This window comes from Centroberyx affinis, unplaced genomic scaffold (assembly GCF_046629955.1).
Source record: "Centroberyx affinis isolate AG114_WGS23_722 - 3 ecotype Tasmania unplaced genomic scaffold, CSIRO-AGI_Caff_v1 ptg000932l_1, whole genome shotgun sequence".
NCBI classification, from domain to species: Eukaryota; Metazoa; Chordata; class Actinopteri; order Beryciformes; family Berycidae; genus Centroberyx; species Centroberyx affinis.
In genome coordinates, this window is record NW_027279509.1 from 162,306 (window position 1) to 178,428 (window position 16,123).

General features: G+C 44.1%; 1 protein-coding gene across 3 annotated transcripts in view; it reads left to right on the forward strand.

Annotated features, from left to right (window-relative positions):
* ptprub (protein tyrosine phosphatase receptor type Ub) overlaps positions 1-16,123 on the forward strand; it is a 143,507-nt gene that overhangs the window by 78,917 nt on the left and 48,467 nt on the right. For all 3 annotated transcript variants that reach the window (XM_071521812.1, XM_071521811.1, XM_071521813.1), the window contains exons 4-7: positions 3,050-3,131; positions 5,711-5,826; positions 8,588-8,762; positions 11,863-12,156. In XM_071521812.1, the coding sequence (XP_071377913.1) occupies positions 3,050-3,131; positions 5,711-5,826; positions 8,588-8,762; positions 11,863-12,156 (667 nt within the window). The remainder of the gene's footprint in view (positions 1-3,049; positions 3,132-5,710; positions 5,827-8,587; positions 8,763-11,862; positions 12,157-16,123) is intronic.

Here is a 16,123-nt window from a genome sequence, read left to right on the forward strand (position 1 = left end):
TGGAGATACGCTTCTTCCCGTGGTCTCCCTTTGCTCTCTCTCTCTCTCTCTCTCTCTCTCTCTCACACCTTCTCCTTCCCACTATCTCTGAATCCTCTTCTAGCTTTCTTTTCCTCTCCGTCTCTTGCATTTCTCGTGTTTCCCTCTTTTTCATGTGTTGTTATCACTTATATTCTTTATCCTCTCTTTCACCATCAGCCCACCTTTCGGGGGTTTAGTGCTGGGGACACAGTTGAGCCTTAGTTCTTGCAGAAAAAGAAAAGTTGTAGATGGAGGTATATACAGTTGACCCTTTCATCCCAACGCGGTTCAGCTTTGTCTCCTTAACCAGACCGCTCCATGCGCCCAAGCCTTGGTGTGGTATTACTGTCTCCTTGTTTGTGTAGGAGACTCGTTTCTTTGAAAAGCAGCAAGTTACGGAGTGAAAGATACATCAAAGGTTTGGAAATGCGAATACTCATCAGAATACTTATGTTTCAGCTTTGTCTGATAATCTCTCTTATTTTTCCCACCACACCCTGCTGAGAGACCTCCAAGCTGTGCCTGTGGCTATGAAGAGGGTTTCATGATGTAGAGAGCAACTTTAGATTCCTCACACAGCCTCGCAACTATTCTCAGACACAGATTTCTATCCTTTGGCATTTTCCACCTAGGCAGATTTACTTTAGCATGTGACCTTTTGTCTGTGAATATTTAAGGAGCTATTATCTTTCCCTGACTGTGTCTAATGGTGAGTGCAAGGCCTCGGTGTCTAACGGCATCTCCTGACGAGAGTGGAAGAGGTAGAGACTGGTGCTTTATAGGGCCAAATAAATTGTCTCTTGATTTGTATATGTTACAACCGCTTCTAAAAGCCAACATTACAGAGTAATTTAATATGTTCTCGTAATGTGCATTTTATTTCGGTCATAAATCATTGTGTGCCACTCTTTTATTTTTTCTACAAAGAATGATTCTTGCATTTTTTTTTCTTCTCAAAGTAAAGTAACCACTCATTAGAATAAACTGCAGGCATATGGAAAGTTTCATTGGGAAAGTGGCTTTCAATAAAAATCTGGGAAGGTTGTTTATTGAAACAAATGCTCTGAATGTCTCCCTCTTAATAACCTTCTATCCTAATGGCTAAGACAACTGAGGATTAACCAGCAATCAATCTCTTATTGAGTGCTTTAGCTCAGCAGAGAGTAATAGTGCCTTCAATTAGACTTTCAAGGTATTTTTTGTCGTCTTTGTCTACCATTAAGCCTAATCAGTGTTTGTGCCTAATTTTGACATTAGTCTAATGGCATGGCAGCGTGTCCTAGCGCACTGCTAACTCAGGTCTGGATGTTAAAGAATATTCACGTGTCTTATTCATTGCGGTAAACACATGTAGACAGGTGGAGGGAAGGAAGAAAGAGAAAAGGAGAGACATAACAGTGATAGAAAGTGAACGATAGAAAGAAGGAAATGAGAGGAGAGGATAATGGAAAAAAGGGGGGGAATTAGTAAGTGATTAGTAATGATGAAAACAGCAAATGTTAATGTAATCCTGCCCTCTAAAACGCTGTGGCATCTTCCAGCTCAGGTTCCAGCACCGTCTGGGAAAGAACAGGAGAATTGACTCTGGCAGAAGGAGATTAGCCTTGGTGTTCCTCCCAGAGCCGGAGGAGAGCAGCCAGCTATAGACAGAGCAGGGTCACTCTCCAGCTCAGACCCAGCAGCCAGGACCTTTCCTCCCGCTTTCCCTTTCACCTCTCCTCTCTACTCCACCTCTCCTTCTGTCCCGCTCCCCCCATCCTCCCCCTTTTCTCTGCATTCCTGGCCGTCTGCCTCTCATTCATTCTGTCTGAGTTTTTTTTAGCTGACCCCAATCTCTTCACATCCCCATCAAGATCTGTGTGTGTGGGTGCCTCTGGGGTCATGCATGGCCGGGGTTGTTGTCACGCCAATTGTCGCTGTAATCATACCTCTCCCTCCAAGGTCCAGGGAGGTGGACTATCTCTGTCCTGCTGACTATGGAAGGCTGGAATTTGGGGCAGAGGTCCTGGAGATGTTGTTGTGCCTCTTAAATTAGGTGTGCAAACCCAAGCAGATTCTGCTCTTGGAGATAATCTGTGTGTCATGGCTGCGCAGGGAAGAAACAGATTGGGTGCAAGGCACTATAGCCCATCTTGATGTAATATATGATCTTATATGACTTTGTGAAGATGATAAGCTCCAATCTGTATGACCTTTATACCACAGAATAAGGTGTTTCGGCTATGCCTGTGTTTATACACATTACAATATCAGACACACACATCAAAACTAGAACTTGAGGCTACTTTGTGTGCATGGCGGCCTCAGTAAAAATCAAGACCCGGTGATAGGAACCATGTTGTAATCATTTGGCCAGAGGATTATGAGAAACAATAACTCAAAGCTGCCCTTCGATCAAACGTGCGGATGGGAGACTGTCCTTGGCGCTGGGAAAACAAACATCACCTCAGCGTCTCATAACTCTCTCACTATTACTGGGGATGGTGATTTGATATTGATTAGGTTTCATGGGCGCCCACTGACCAACCACCTTATTGTTCCACAGGATGGTATGGAGCTCTGTCCTCCCCTGAGTCTCATGACCCCGCACAGGCTGTATTATCTGCTGTTATGGCTTCGCAGCAGCCTGCGTCCAGAATGCTGAATGGGGCTCATGACTCAGACACCACATTGCGCTTCCTGATAAAGCCATTATTTTTCTAGGCCCTATGGACTGGAGGCAAAACTTATCCATCTCTCTATTTTTATGCTTCTAGGTTTCCCTTATTTTCTCTCATTGTCTCCCTGCTAGCTCTTCTTTTGGGTCAGCAGATGTGCAACGATGTGGAGATTGTCTTGTTTGTAATTAATGCCTCTGTCACTGAAAGGGGACAAGAGCAGTAGACTTCACAAAGCCTCTCAATGTTCTTTTGAAATTTGCTGGTATACTTCAGTTTTGAGAGCATTAAGGTTAGGTTAAGTGTCTGCTTTAGCTGTTGTATGACTTAAACCTCTTCATAATCTATTCACTTTCATTTCACTTGTGCAGGTCCTGATTGAGGCAACTGTTTCCAGGGAGCGGCGAGGCTACATCGCCATAGATGACATCATGCTGCTAAACTATCCCTGCTGTAAGTGCCACTTCTGATGCGCGGCGATAAATTGCAATTACAAAAGGTGCTGGAGGAAAAATGTAGTGGTTGAGGAAAAAGTTATTTAAAACCAGCATGAAATAGGATGAGGAAAAGACTAATGGCTGATTGACCTTTACTTTGGCACTGTAGGTGTCCTGTGGGCATCAACTCTGTGACACCCAGCCCCCACCTCACCCCTCCACTAGAACTCACACCTACCTATATGGCTCTACTCTTGTATGAGAGCCAAAGGGACTTGTTTATCAGCAGAAAGTCCACTTGGTACACACAGAAAAATAAAGGTGTGAACTGGAACTGAAAATGGTTCTTTGGAGTAATGCCATAGAAGACCAATGTTCTTTAAAGAACCATTTCTGCACTCCTTTTCTTAGACACCTGCATTGTGTTTTTAGTTATCTGCCCTTGTATAGCCTCATTTACAATTGCACAATATATACTATGGAGGGGCTTGGTTATTTTCCACATTTTTGCCATCACCCACCATCCAATAACTAACTAATCCAATAACTTTTAATATCTTGTAATATATATTTATATATAATATATATTAAAAGGTTCTTGAAAGATTCTTTTGGGAACCAGAAATGGTTCTTCTATGGCATCACTCCTTTTCTACGGATCTCGCTCTGAGGACTCTTGCACTCACATCTCATTCTCTGGCCCGACTGGAATTCTAGTAGTTAGCTTTCTCCCTAAATACTTACTATCAGTTTACCTGGGGGGAATTTTGTATCATGCAGAAAGAGCGTTAGGATTCATGCCTCTAAGAAAATGCTTTCTCTTCGTAGCGAACCTGTTGGTTTCACTCACCTTGTGGCTCCCCGCTGTGCGGAGGTTTTTGTGTCAGCAGTGTAAAAGTGAAGGCAGGAGCTCAGTGTGTTGTCAGCCCCCGAGGACCTTGTGTAAAACAAATTCTCTAAGACCCCTGAGCTTAATACCTGGACAAAGTCTCTCAGTGTCACTTACACACTCCCTCTACAACCCACCGCTGAGCACAAGGGCTCTGTCAGCTCACAGCACATTTAACACCCATCGTCCACACTGCTGTGGAGTGACTTATATAACTGACACAGGCTTGAAGGATATTTTTTTTTTCTCACAGCGAGTTATATTTATATATTCCCCATTGTTATCATGAGGGTGTTTGGAGACATTTGAGCTTTCAGGGATGCCATGTCACAGAGGATACCACCAGCGATTTCATTAAATGCCGGCTGTGAGACCGCTTCTAACCGCTATGTGTACCACCAAGTGAGCTCCCTGTTTCTCCCTGAGACAGCAGATGGCATCTTCTGCATGCTCCCACCGTGACCATTAAATAATTAAGACTCTCATCAAGACCTGAGCATGCTGTATGATGTGGCACATGGCCAGCCTGCATTGCTTGGAAGCGCACACAGGGAGGGAAAAAGGAGAGAAAAATCAAAGGAAAGTGTCGCACAAAAGGGAACATGCAAAATGAGTTTCTCCTTGTGAATTCTGGTTAAACCACGGTTGACATTTCAGTTCTATTCTCCTGAGTCTTAGTCTTTGACTCTGAAACCAGTGTTGCAGTCAAATGAAATATTTATCACGCTAAAGAGTCCTGAGGATAAGATCTGACACATTTAGCTGTATAACACTGCAATTCTTGCCAACTGTAGGGCCTGGTTTGTTTATGTTTGGCTCTCAGGCATGAATTATGAATTAACCTTAGGAGGGGGAGTCACTCAAAGGAAACATGGCCACCTGTGGGGTACAAATGCAAGTGATCTCCCTCTACTACTTACACAAACACGACCAACAAATTGTCATCTCCCCCTGCCAGATAGCAACACAATGTAGAGCACCGCTAAACACACGATGAATGAGACCCCAAACATTTGCTTCTCCCTGATGTTTCAACTTCAACGCTGCTGTGCCATTTCTTTCTGTCAATCATTTGGATTGACAGCTTGGGTTATCCTACCCCATTTCCTGGAGATGGCAGGCTTTGCTGCTTGCTCTTACCCAGTGGTTTGGCTCTGCAGGGGTCTGGTTCTCTCTGCGCTATTGTTAATCACAGAGTTGGGTGAGAGGGCTACTCCCACACAGTGACTCACTGGCAGCTCTGCATAGCATGCTGGGACATTATTAGCCAAAATGTGGAGAATTAATGCTTGTTCTGTAGCCTTTCTTCCACAGACACATTCCTACATTCTGTTGATCTTCTATAGATTGCCGGTGCTCTGATGATGTTTGTTACCAAGGTATTTTTATAGGAATGGTAAAAAAGAAAATCATTGCTTGAGCATAAGGTTATTTCAAATTTTCACAGAGAAAAACTATGAATGCATTATGCTCTGGGTGAATGTCAGTGATATCCAGTTAATAATGGACAAAGATTGGACCATTGGAATAGCCAGCTGATCTTTCATCCAGAAATGCCTGAAACTCCTGTTTGTATTTTTGAAGAAGAAAAAGCCCTTATAAAAAAATGTCGCTTGTATGCCTGACTGGCACTGTGAATGGTTGAGAGGTAATGGAGTCTTTTGGTCTCTCTCTGCCTCTCTCTCTTTCTCTCTCTGTCTCTTTAGATAAGGCGCCCCACTTCTCCAGGCTAGGAGATGAGGAGGTCAACGCCGGGCAAAATGCCACCTTCCAGTGCGTCGCTGCTGGAAGGGCATCAGAGGCTGAGAAGTTCCTGCTGGAGGTCAGTGGCTTAATGGTGGAGCTTTTGGACAGAAGAACCTGTGTCTTTTATATAACTGTGTATGACGTGTTTTCCTCCAAAATAAGGTATCAACCACCTACTGTTGAAAACAAATTGCTGTACTCTGGTGGATAACTTACTGTAAGTCCTTGGTTGACAAAGTTATCCCACTATTTTAGAGGCATTGAATGATTAACTTCAGTAATTTTTTTTTTTTTTTTTTTCAAAATAAGATCTAAAAACTAAACTCTTCACATAGACGGTGCTCTGCAGACTGTGTTGATGCTCAAATAAAGATGGCAGACAGCATTTTAATGCAGTGGAGGCCATGAAGGCCTTTGAGTCTCTTCAGTCCAGTGCCTTGAAAAGTTACATGGCGTATGAGATCATAGTGTTCTTTGCTTTCTTCCCTGCCTCCTGCTTTTATTCAAATCAAATGCTCTGTTTTAGATATCTCTCTTTTCATCGCAAATGATCTGCTCTGTGAAGGTCAGACCGGCCATACAGTCTAGCTCTGGTGGGAATAACTCTGTGTGTGAAAGCCCTCTCTTTATGTAGCCTTGATGAAAGGATGAAACTTCATTGTGCTGTAGGGCTTCATTTTTTCCCTCTCATGCTGCAATTACTGTGCAGCCACACATCCACGGCTCACACCAACTATTACCACCTACTACAGCAGGTATCAATCATGGTTGACCTACTGTATCGTTAAACTGGGAGATCTATGATTTATCTAATTGAAGCGTCCCCATCCCACCTCTCTAAATGCTCAAACCACCCGTTTGGTCACAGCACAAGGATGAAGACAAATGCTTCTGGTAATTAGCAGGCATTCCCATACAGCCGCCTGCTGTAACAAAGTCTCAAGGCCTCTTGGCCCGGTCTTTCACTGCCTCCCCTATACCTCTCCTTTGTCTGCCTGTCCCTCTGTCTTTCCATTCTACCCTATCTGTGCCAGGCATGACTGTCTTTCAGAGCTGTTTTGTTCAAATGAACTTGCATCACTATTGTTGTTTTCTGTTGTTGCACCCTTTTGTGTTCATTGTGTCTGCCGTACCAGCTGCACCCCAATCTTGGCTGCAGACTCCTGCCAGATTAACAGATCGTTTTGTCGTTTCCTCGCCAATTAGCTACAGCCAGATTGTTTACGTAACATCAAGTGCTCTCGCGCTTATTTGATTTACCCTGATTTCCCCCGTCTCCTTTTTGTAATCGGCGCACACGGGGTGGAGAAAAGGAGACACCGATAAGAGATACAGTGAGGCCACTGGAGTGTATGATTGAGACTTGTTTTTTTTTCTGTGGTCACAAGATTTGTTGCCTGCTTCACCCTAATCAGTGGATGTGTGTTTTTGTGTTTGTTTGTGAAGGCTGGGTCTGAGGTTAGTGTGGTCTGTGGGTTTTTTAAGGCCTAAAATCACAAGTCCAACAGAAACACAGATGCCTTAGCATGACCCACAGGCCTCCCAGAGGAGCCCAGGGTGTTCACAAGCTGTTAAAACCTGTTAAACCCGGCAGAAAAAAAGGATGTGTTACTAGATTCAAGTCCACCTTTTCATACAAACAGAATGGCCTAAACACTAGAATAATGTCAGGTTCAAGGTCTTCTGCTGAAATTATATACTAGAGTTGAGGGATGCTAGTGGTTGTAATGGTGTGGAACAATGTGAGAAATGCCTCTTAGGGTTCAACAGCACTGTGCACCATACAACATTAATTTGAATCTCTCTCTCTCTCTCTCTCTCTCTCTCTCTCTCTCTCTCTCTCTCTCTCGCTCTCTCTCGCTCTCTCTCTCTCTCTCTGTTTTCCACTTTCTGCACCAACTCACTTTTGTTTTTGTTCTTTTTCTTGGCTGCTCTGCCTTTGACATCCCTCTCTCCCAGAGATATATTCTACTATAAAGAGCAGTTTCCTTTTTTTAGTTCTATAGCAAAAACACAAAGTCTACACCCTGCTACTCATCCATTAGACTACGTATTAAACTGACTAAACCTTAATGCATTAAAGCCCATCTGTCTCACAATTCAAACTGCTCTGCTGTTAAATGTTTTGGTTCAATAACGTTGGACACTGAAGAGGACTTAGGTTGTGGATGGGCTCCATTAAGGGATGGCACTCATGGCATGTATTGCCCCCATAATCACTATTATTTTAACAAGATTTCATTTGTTTGTATTAAAGCATGCCTGATTATCATTTTATGTGATTAAATCAGGGAGATGGTCTCGCTGTTCTAATTAAATTGCACACAATTGGACAATCATCCTTTTTAATCACTCAACTCAAATAAGAACTGACCCAGATCGCAATGATTTAAATGCATTTTGTTATTATATTGTTAGCTGAGAGTCTTGGGACTTAGGGGAATAGCTGTGTATAGGGCGAGGTAACAGGTAATATATACACACGTGTGTGTGTGTGTGTGTGTGTGTGTGTGTGTGTGTCGGGGGAATGGAGGGTTGAGTGGCGTGTGTGGATCTATTGCACATACTTAATGTGAGACAATGTGTAACTGTGTGTGTGTGTGTGTAAGTGAGTGTGTGTGAATGCATATTTGCTTTGACATATATATTATGACTGTTATAACTGCGTCTGTATGTGTGTGTGTGTGTGTGTGTGTGTGTGTGTGTGTGTGTGTGTGTGTGTGTGTGTGTGTGCGTGTGTGTGTATCTATTGCATGTCATGAGAACTGCGTGTGTGTGAGAAAGAGACATGATGACCCATCCTGTTTTCTCTGACCCTGTCTGTCCCTGCTTTCCAGAGGCACAGTGGGGATGTAACATCAACAGCGTCGGTCAAGCACCTGAGTCACCGGCGCTTTGTGGCATCCTTCCAGCTGGACAGCGTGCAGCGGGCGGATCAGGACCTTTACCGCTGTGTCACCCAGTCCCCCAGGGGCTCTGGGGTCTCTAACTTTGCTGAGCTCATCGTCAAAGGTAAATGCTCACTCTCTCAATCACCCCGACTCCCTCTTCCTCGCCCTTATTGTTCTCTCTTGGTCTTTTTTCTCTGTCTGTCTCCCTCCCTTTGTTTTCTGTCATCCCAGCCTCCACTTTTTCCTATTTTTTATGGTAAGATATGACTCTTTCCTCTCGGTTTGAGTAGATTACTGCATATTATTCAAAGGAGAATTCAAAAAGAAACTGAGCAAAACGAACAATGATACAGTCACTAGTGTGAACCGACGTTTTACATATACCGTAGGACATCAAGCCCACACATTTGAGCATATTCTTTTGTATGTGCATGACATTGTGATGGAAATGCAGAGACATGTTTTTCAAATTGATTCACTCAAAGCTCCTTAGTCACAAATTGTATGGTACTTGACACACGTGAAGGATCTTTCGATGGCGAATACAATCTCCCTGACATTCGTTGTTTGCCGGGCTGGAATTGTCACATAGGCTGCCACAGGCTGCTCCTCAAAGCTCTGTCAAAAAGCAGTTCACTTGATTCTGACTCCTGCAACCCCCCCGCCAGTCCCCCCCCCCCCCCCTCCCCCCGCCCGCTCCCCCCCATATCATGTACCACAGATGGTGACCTCACTCCCATTACTCACTCTAACCCCACAGCCTGACACCACTCTGACAGCACTGTGATGACATGGCTCGGCAGGATGGCTTGATGGCATATACCGAACTCCAGTCCCTCCGCTAAGGGAAGATGAGAAAGGGAAATAAGGACGTGGAGGAATCCCATTCTCCTTGTCCTCTATGCTCCTCCTAACATCACTTCTTCAAAAGATTGATGCAAAGGAACAGAGAGAGCCAGAGAGAGAGTGAGAGAGGAGTTTGTGGCACCAAGTAAATCCTATTGATAGATGTGGCAGTGTGGATTAGGTTGAGTGTGGTCATACAGACGGTTTGGTGTATGACAGAGGAGCCCCTTTGCCAGGATGTTACTAAACCCACTCACCGGCAGCTGCCAGTAAACCAGGCGTCAGTGAATGCACTGATAGAAGGCCATGAAATCCCATATAATGTGCTCAGACTCTCAAAACTCTTTCAGAACAGAAGTATTATTGTTGCTTTCCTTACTTTTTATTCAGGACACAGATATTATTTTTGGCACAGCTCATTCTGCGGCAGGAGTAGATGGGCGGCTCTAAGTCACGTTCAACTTAACTGACTGCCAATCTATTTCCTTATTTCCTTGAATCCTTAACAAGACTTTCATAAATCCCCTTTCCCCCCACTGCCCCGCTAAGAAGAGCCTAATCATCCCCTTAATTAGTTGGATCCACTCATTTCAAATACCAGCGCTCCTCTGTAAGACCCTAGATTTCATGCAGGAATCGTGTTAGAGGTGATGAAATTCTCTTATTGCCCTATAGAGGACAGCAAGCAGTGTATGTAATGAATAACACATTTTTATCTTTTTCCTTAAGGTATGTTGCTGGCTTTTGTAGTAGCCCAGCGGTCATATATCAATCCTAAACACATTTGAGGATGTGTTCTCAGAGATTTTCAGTCTTTTGAAATCTGAGTGCAGAGAAATCTTTAATTAAACAGAAAGTAGCACTGATTGTGAGCCATTCTAAAGAGTTTTGAGATTCTGATTTTGTGTGTATTTGAAATAATGGAAATAATGTTCATTGAAATATTAGTGACATTGAATATGTGCTATAGTCATATTTGTTGATTAATATAGATCATTAGATTATCCTATAGTTTCTTATGTATATAATACATTGCATTTAGTTGAAATGCTTTCCCCTTGACGTCACTGTTATTAGCCTCAGTTGGAGTGAGAAAGTCCATGGAGCAACACAGTTTTTTGACTGAGACAAATTAATGTCAATCAGTGAATCTTGTTAGTCCGCGACTGTGTGTGATTTTACTAAATGTTCTAAATGGAGTTACTGGTCTCTCGAAATTCATTTGTTTTAGACTCATTGCTTTTTGCACGGACTTCAAACTCAGTAGTTGCACATTTTGAAACACTGAAGGAGTACAACCACACTGAGAACAAGGTTTAGTTTCAGAATAGTTCTATATACAAAGGGAAAGAACAAAAGCAAAACTATACTGATCAGGTGAGGAAAAAAAACAAACATAAATGATTAATAAAAAATACAAAAAACCTAAACATACAGGAACAAACAAAATTAACAGACATTAAGAAAAAAATCATCTAGCATATTTACTAGAATTGTGACCTTAACAATGAGAATGGAATGAGAGAGTTGTTTAGGATTTGGCCCACTGGCTGCCTGCCGGTGGCCTAAATTTGGACTTTCATCATGGATGCAGTCATTGAAAGCCCACAGATGAGCTGCAGGCGAAGTCGAGGCAAAGGAAAGTGGCACAGAGTAGAGGTGAGGTGCTAGTAATGTTAAAAGCCCTCAGAGAGGCGAGCCATAATAGACACAGGCGCCTCTGTAGGAATGAGGGATTAGTCACAGCCACAGATCTAACTCTGATCTTTCTCTCACGCTTTGTCCTCATTTTCTTTTGCATTCCCTTCTTTCCCTCACACAGTTGCCCGTGTAATTGCTCAGTGGCACGGATCTGCCAGTAAGTGACATTTGACCGGTGGGCTCTGAAATTAATCCTTGCTTTGCCAATCTTCACTCATAGTGATGCGTGGTCTCCTCTTTCATCATGGTGGCTTCATCTCTGAAGACAGAACATTCATTTTGTGAAAGAGATGCACAGATACAGCACATAATCCCTCAGTTACAAATGCCGGTATCCAAAGATCATACACATTCCAAGCACCATAGGCACAGCTGTTTTTTCACTTGCCCCTTTGCTGAAATTTATGTAAGGCTCAGAATACTTTGTTAATAGGTATGACTAATCTGCTATTTGAACGCAATTAGACCTCCTCACATCCTGAAGTCTCAAGAGACTCGTTTAAGACTCAATGGGCTTTAACAGTGAGAAATCTGTTTCCATATACAACTGATTAGTAAAATGAATATCACAACTTGCAGCAGTGCTTCAAGCCCTCCAGCAAAAGTATATGCTTTTACTAATACAAATATGTGTCAAAACAGAAAAAAACACTCCTTCTTGTTTCCTCTCACAGTTCCCCCATCCCCCATTGCGCCGCCGCAGCTGCTGCGAGCCGGTTCCACCTACCTGATCATCCAGCTCAACACCAACTCCATCCTGGGAGACGGCCCCATTATCAGGAAGGAGATTGAGTACCGCGCCAACCAGTCGCCGTGGTCAGAGGTGCACGGAGTCAACATGGTCACCTATAAGCTGTGGCACCTGGATCCAGACACAGAGTATCACATCAGTGTGCTGTTGACTCGGCCTGGGGAGGGGGGCACCGGACCACCTGGACCACCCCTCGTCAGCAGGACCAAGTGTGCAGGTGAGGTTCCGAATCCTAAGGCATTCTGCACCTGAGCCGAGTAAGTAGTAATGTAGCAGAGCAATATATTTTGGGTTATAGCGTTATATCATGGCAGGCTATGTTAGATAGTGTTAAGAAGCTGTAAAACCCTATATCTGCTACTGCTACATGTACTTAAGTATCAAGCCTACACGTTTTCAGGTTTTGACACTCAATTCAGCTTGCTCTTGAGCGATTAAAAGAATACCAGAGGTGTAGCATGTCTTCATTGCACTTGATCAAGTCATCCCATGAAAGATCCTTTCTCTGACAGCTCAAAGCACAGATGCCCAACAGCCAGACACTCTAACTTCAGAGAGTCTTACATTTTAGTGCTTCATCTGTCATGATAATCTGCTAAAATTCAATCAGAGTGGAACTGATAGACAAGTACTGACTCAGTCGCTGCATATACTTATCTCATAGGAAAAGGCACATTTGCTATCAGTGCCGTTTTCTGAACTATGGAGCTGAGGCGGCAGAAAGGGAGACTTTTGCCGCCAGCACTGGCAATATGGGTTTGACGCTTATTTAAAAGATAACAGCTGGCTGGCTAGCTAGCCTATAGCTGGGTTCTTTGGTATCTACTGGAGAAGAAAGTTATAAAGCTAATGTTATAGTAGGATCAGAATCACAATCACTTTAATCGCCAAGTGCAATAAATGTACAGGAATTTGCCTTGGTGACATTGGTGCAGAGACGTATCAACAAGAGTACACAGTGAGACACATGGTAATGGATAACAGGTTTACACATGTAGTGTAAATTGATACTGAGGTACATACAGTAGATATGACTCATATTCTACATATACTGTATACTCCGTACCTATATGGTTAGCTAGCTTGCTGTTCCACCTTTTTCTCACCCTGTTTGTTCTTCTTTTCATTCTCATTCAGCACTCCATACAGCGAGCCAAACAAACACGAAACACTCCAGTGAAAAAGCAGATTAAAATGTGGATTATATTCCATTCCAATCAATGGTTTGTGTGAAGGTTTGCCTCCTATCAGGGTTTTTTTCCACACATTTTGTACTGCCTGCCTGCTCAGATCCAGGCACCCTGTCATCTGTCACCGTGCAGACACAGAACACCCAGGGAGATGAGCGGGATACCAGGAGACCACACCCCTGCTTACCATTAAACATACACATATAGGGCACGGTATTAATGCACATGTACGCGCACAGATGCAGGTAGACATCTGCACTTGTGAATGCGTACATAGTCATAGACACACGCACACACACACACACACACACACACACACACACACACACACATACACATATATGCGCGCACGCACACACACATACGAAATGGAGACGAGAACTCTGCTATTACCCAAAGGCAGTTTGTGGTTCCGTGTCTTCCATGGTCATCACTCTTTCCTATGCCCAACGGTCTCCTCCTGCCACACACCATCCCTCACATATCTCCCTACCCTGCTCCACTAGAGCCTCCCCAGTCCTCTCTCCAATGACATATTAAAGCTACTCTCCTCTCCCAACAGCCAAAGACACCCCTCATTCATCAGGCACCGTGAGTGAACTCACAGCTCCCCCTTCTCCCCCCCCAACTCACTCATGAGACACAGAAAATCACAATAAAAAAAGAAGAGAGGCAATAGCAAGAGACGGTAGGGAGGAGGAATGTGTGTGTGGGTGGGTGTGTGTGTGTGTGTGTGTGTGTGAGAAGCGGTAGTGTGAAAGGGTGAAACTGTAAAAATGAGGAGAGTGAATGTGCGAGAGGTGAAGCGAGAGAGGATTCACAACATACGGAAATTGCTTTCACAGTTGCTGGTATCAGTGTTTGTGAAAGTCACTAAACTCAGCCTTTAATGATGTATTTACATTTCATCCACTGTGACATTAGCTTGTTCAGCCATGTGTGGGGTAAGTAATGCTGCCGTGTTTGCTCAGCTGTTAAACAGGGCATTTAGATGCGATACAAGTTCAATACAGAGGAAGTACAGGTGAAATTAAGTTTGACATTGTGTCTCACATCATTTTTTCCTAGGCAATTAGGAAGCTGCGAGTTACTCATACGCTTTTTTTGTTTTTATTTTGTACTGCAACTGCATACTGCATCTGACTGCGTGGCTCGATGAGTGTTTGTGGTCTTTACCTGGGCAGGTTGATGTGTCAAGCCCTGTATAGTAAACCTATAATGTAAGCTCCCTCCACCCGGTGTGTCTCACCTTCTCCAACCTCCAGGAGACTCTAATCACCACCTGGCGCCGAACGCTCCAACCGACCCAGCCCCAAACCATCTGGTCTACACTTCCCCTACTGACCTCACATTCCACCACCGAATCCCGATCCTCCCCCTTGCTGTTGGTCTGATTAGGTTTAAGCATGAGGAAATAGATGGTCAGGTTTGTGTGTCATCTCAGGGAGGAGGTAATTATCACAGCGAACAGAAGGGATATTTGGACCCGCTCTGTGTTTAGGGGGAAAGTGAATTTCCTCTCCAGAAGCTGTGCTTTGCGACCATGACTGATCTCACTGTTCGGTGGTCAGGCTGGATATTTCTTTCCTTCTCTACCATGATGATGCCTGGCTGGCCGCATCATACACATACATCCGTGTGGAGCCAAGCCGCCCTCGCGTGGTTGCTGTAAAACTAATGGCCGTGAATGTGAACATGGTCTCCGCCTGGCTCTGATGGCCAGCCAGGTGTGCTTGATGAGCCATCGCTGTGATTATCAGCACGCTGCATTAGCACAGCTTGAAGCCCCTCAAGTAAATCACAGAGGAGAGGCAAGCATTTGTACTGCAGGTGGTCCCCAAACTACGTTAATGGGCTTCCACCTGCTGCTGGGTCACAGATCCTTCTGGAAAGCCCCTGCCTGTGGTGCTCTTGGTCTATAAGAGCGAGCTCACACTGGAGCCTGACTAAAATTAGGAACATTAGGAACACAAGCGCGTATCTCTCTTGGCATGTTGTTCATCATGCATTTTTCTCTGAGCCAGAATTCCCTCATTCCCCATATCTATATATGCACATTTATGTGTCAGAGTGCTTGTATTCATGTGCATGTGCTTGTGTTTTTGCTTCGGTAAATGCATGCCTGTCGGTGTAAATTTGGTCTTCCCTTGTGACACAGTCAGTCCAGATCCTCTCCACAGCTAGGCCCGCAGTCCATGGCAGTTCTGCTCTGTCCTGATGATGTCCCATGTAGCAGCGTTAATGGAGATAATAAACCAGAAACTGTCGCATTGACTCTCACGTCCAATCTCCAAGGATCAACACGGCGCTCTGGGCTTTTGGCCATGTTGGGACGGCTGCAGTTTCACGCCACAGGGTGCCAGAGAGTGGGCGCCCGTGCCATGCAGACAAATAAGACGAGGCAAGGGGAAGGGGTTGGCACAAATGTCCACTTTGAGAAAACCCACAATGAGTGCACTGTGGCCTCTGTGGCGGTGCTTTCATCAACTCGGCAATTAAATGCCTCTCTTTATTTAGCCCTCAGACTGTGCAGACTATCAATTGCACCATTAAGACAATCCTCAATCACACTGGACAATTGAACATTAACATTTCTCGCTGGGTGTAGTCTACTACTTTGCGATTACTGTGCCCACCCATTTATCTGCTGTCACATTAGTCTGTTTGGGGCTCAGATCAATGCTCTGGTCATGTTTCCATCAAGAATGAAATGCCAGGCACCGAATTAAAAGCGTAAGCAGGTGAGTCCAGAAGCCTCTGGTATAGACTGGCTGTATTATAAAATTTCACTCAAGAAAAAAAACATACCACAGAGATAGATAAGTGCATAGGAAACCGATGGAAACCGGGCTTTCATGTCTGATAAAGTGCACTTTCATGTATGTGTGTGCATGCACATGTGTGTGCACGTAAAATAGAAGAGAAATAGAGAGAGACGAAGAGAGAGATAAGGAGAGAAAGCAATATAGCAAGAGATGGGGAGAGAAAGAGAGA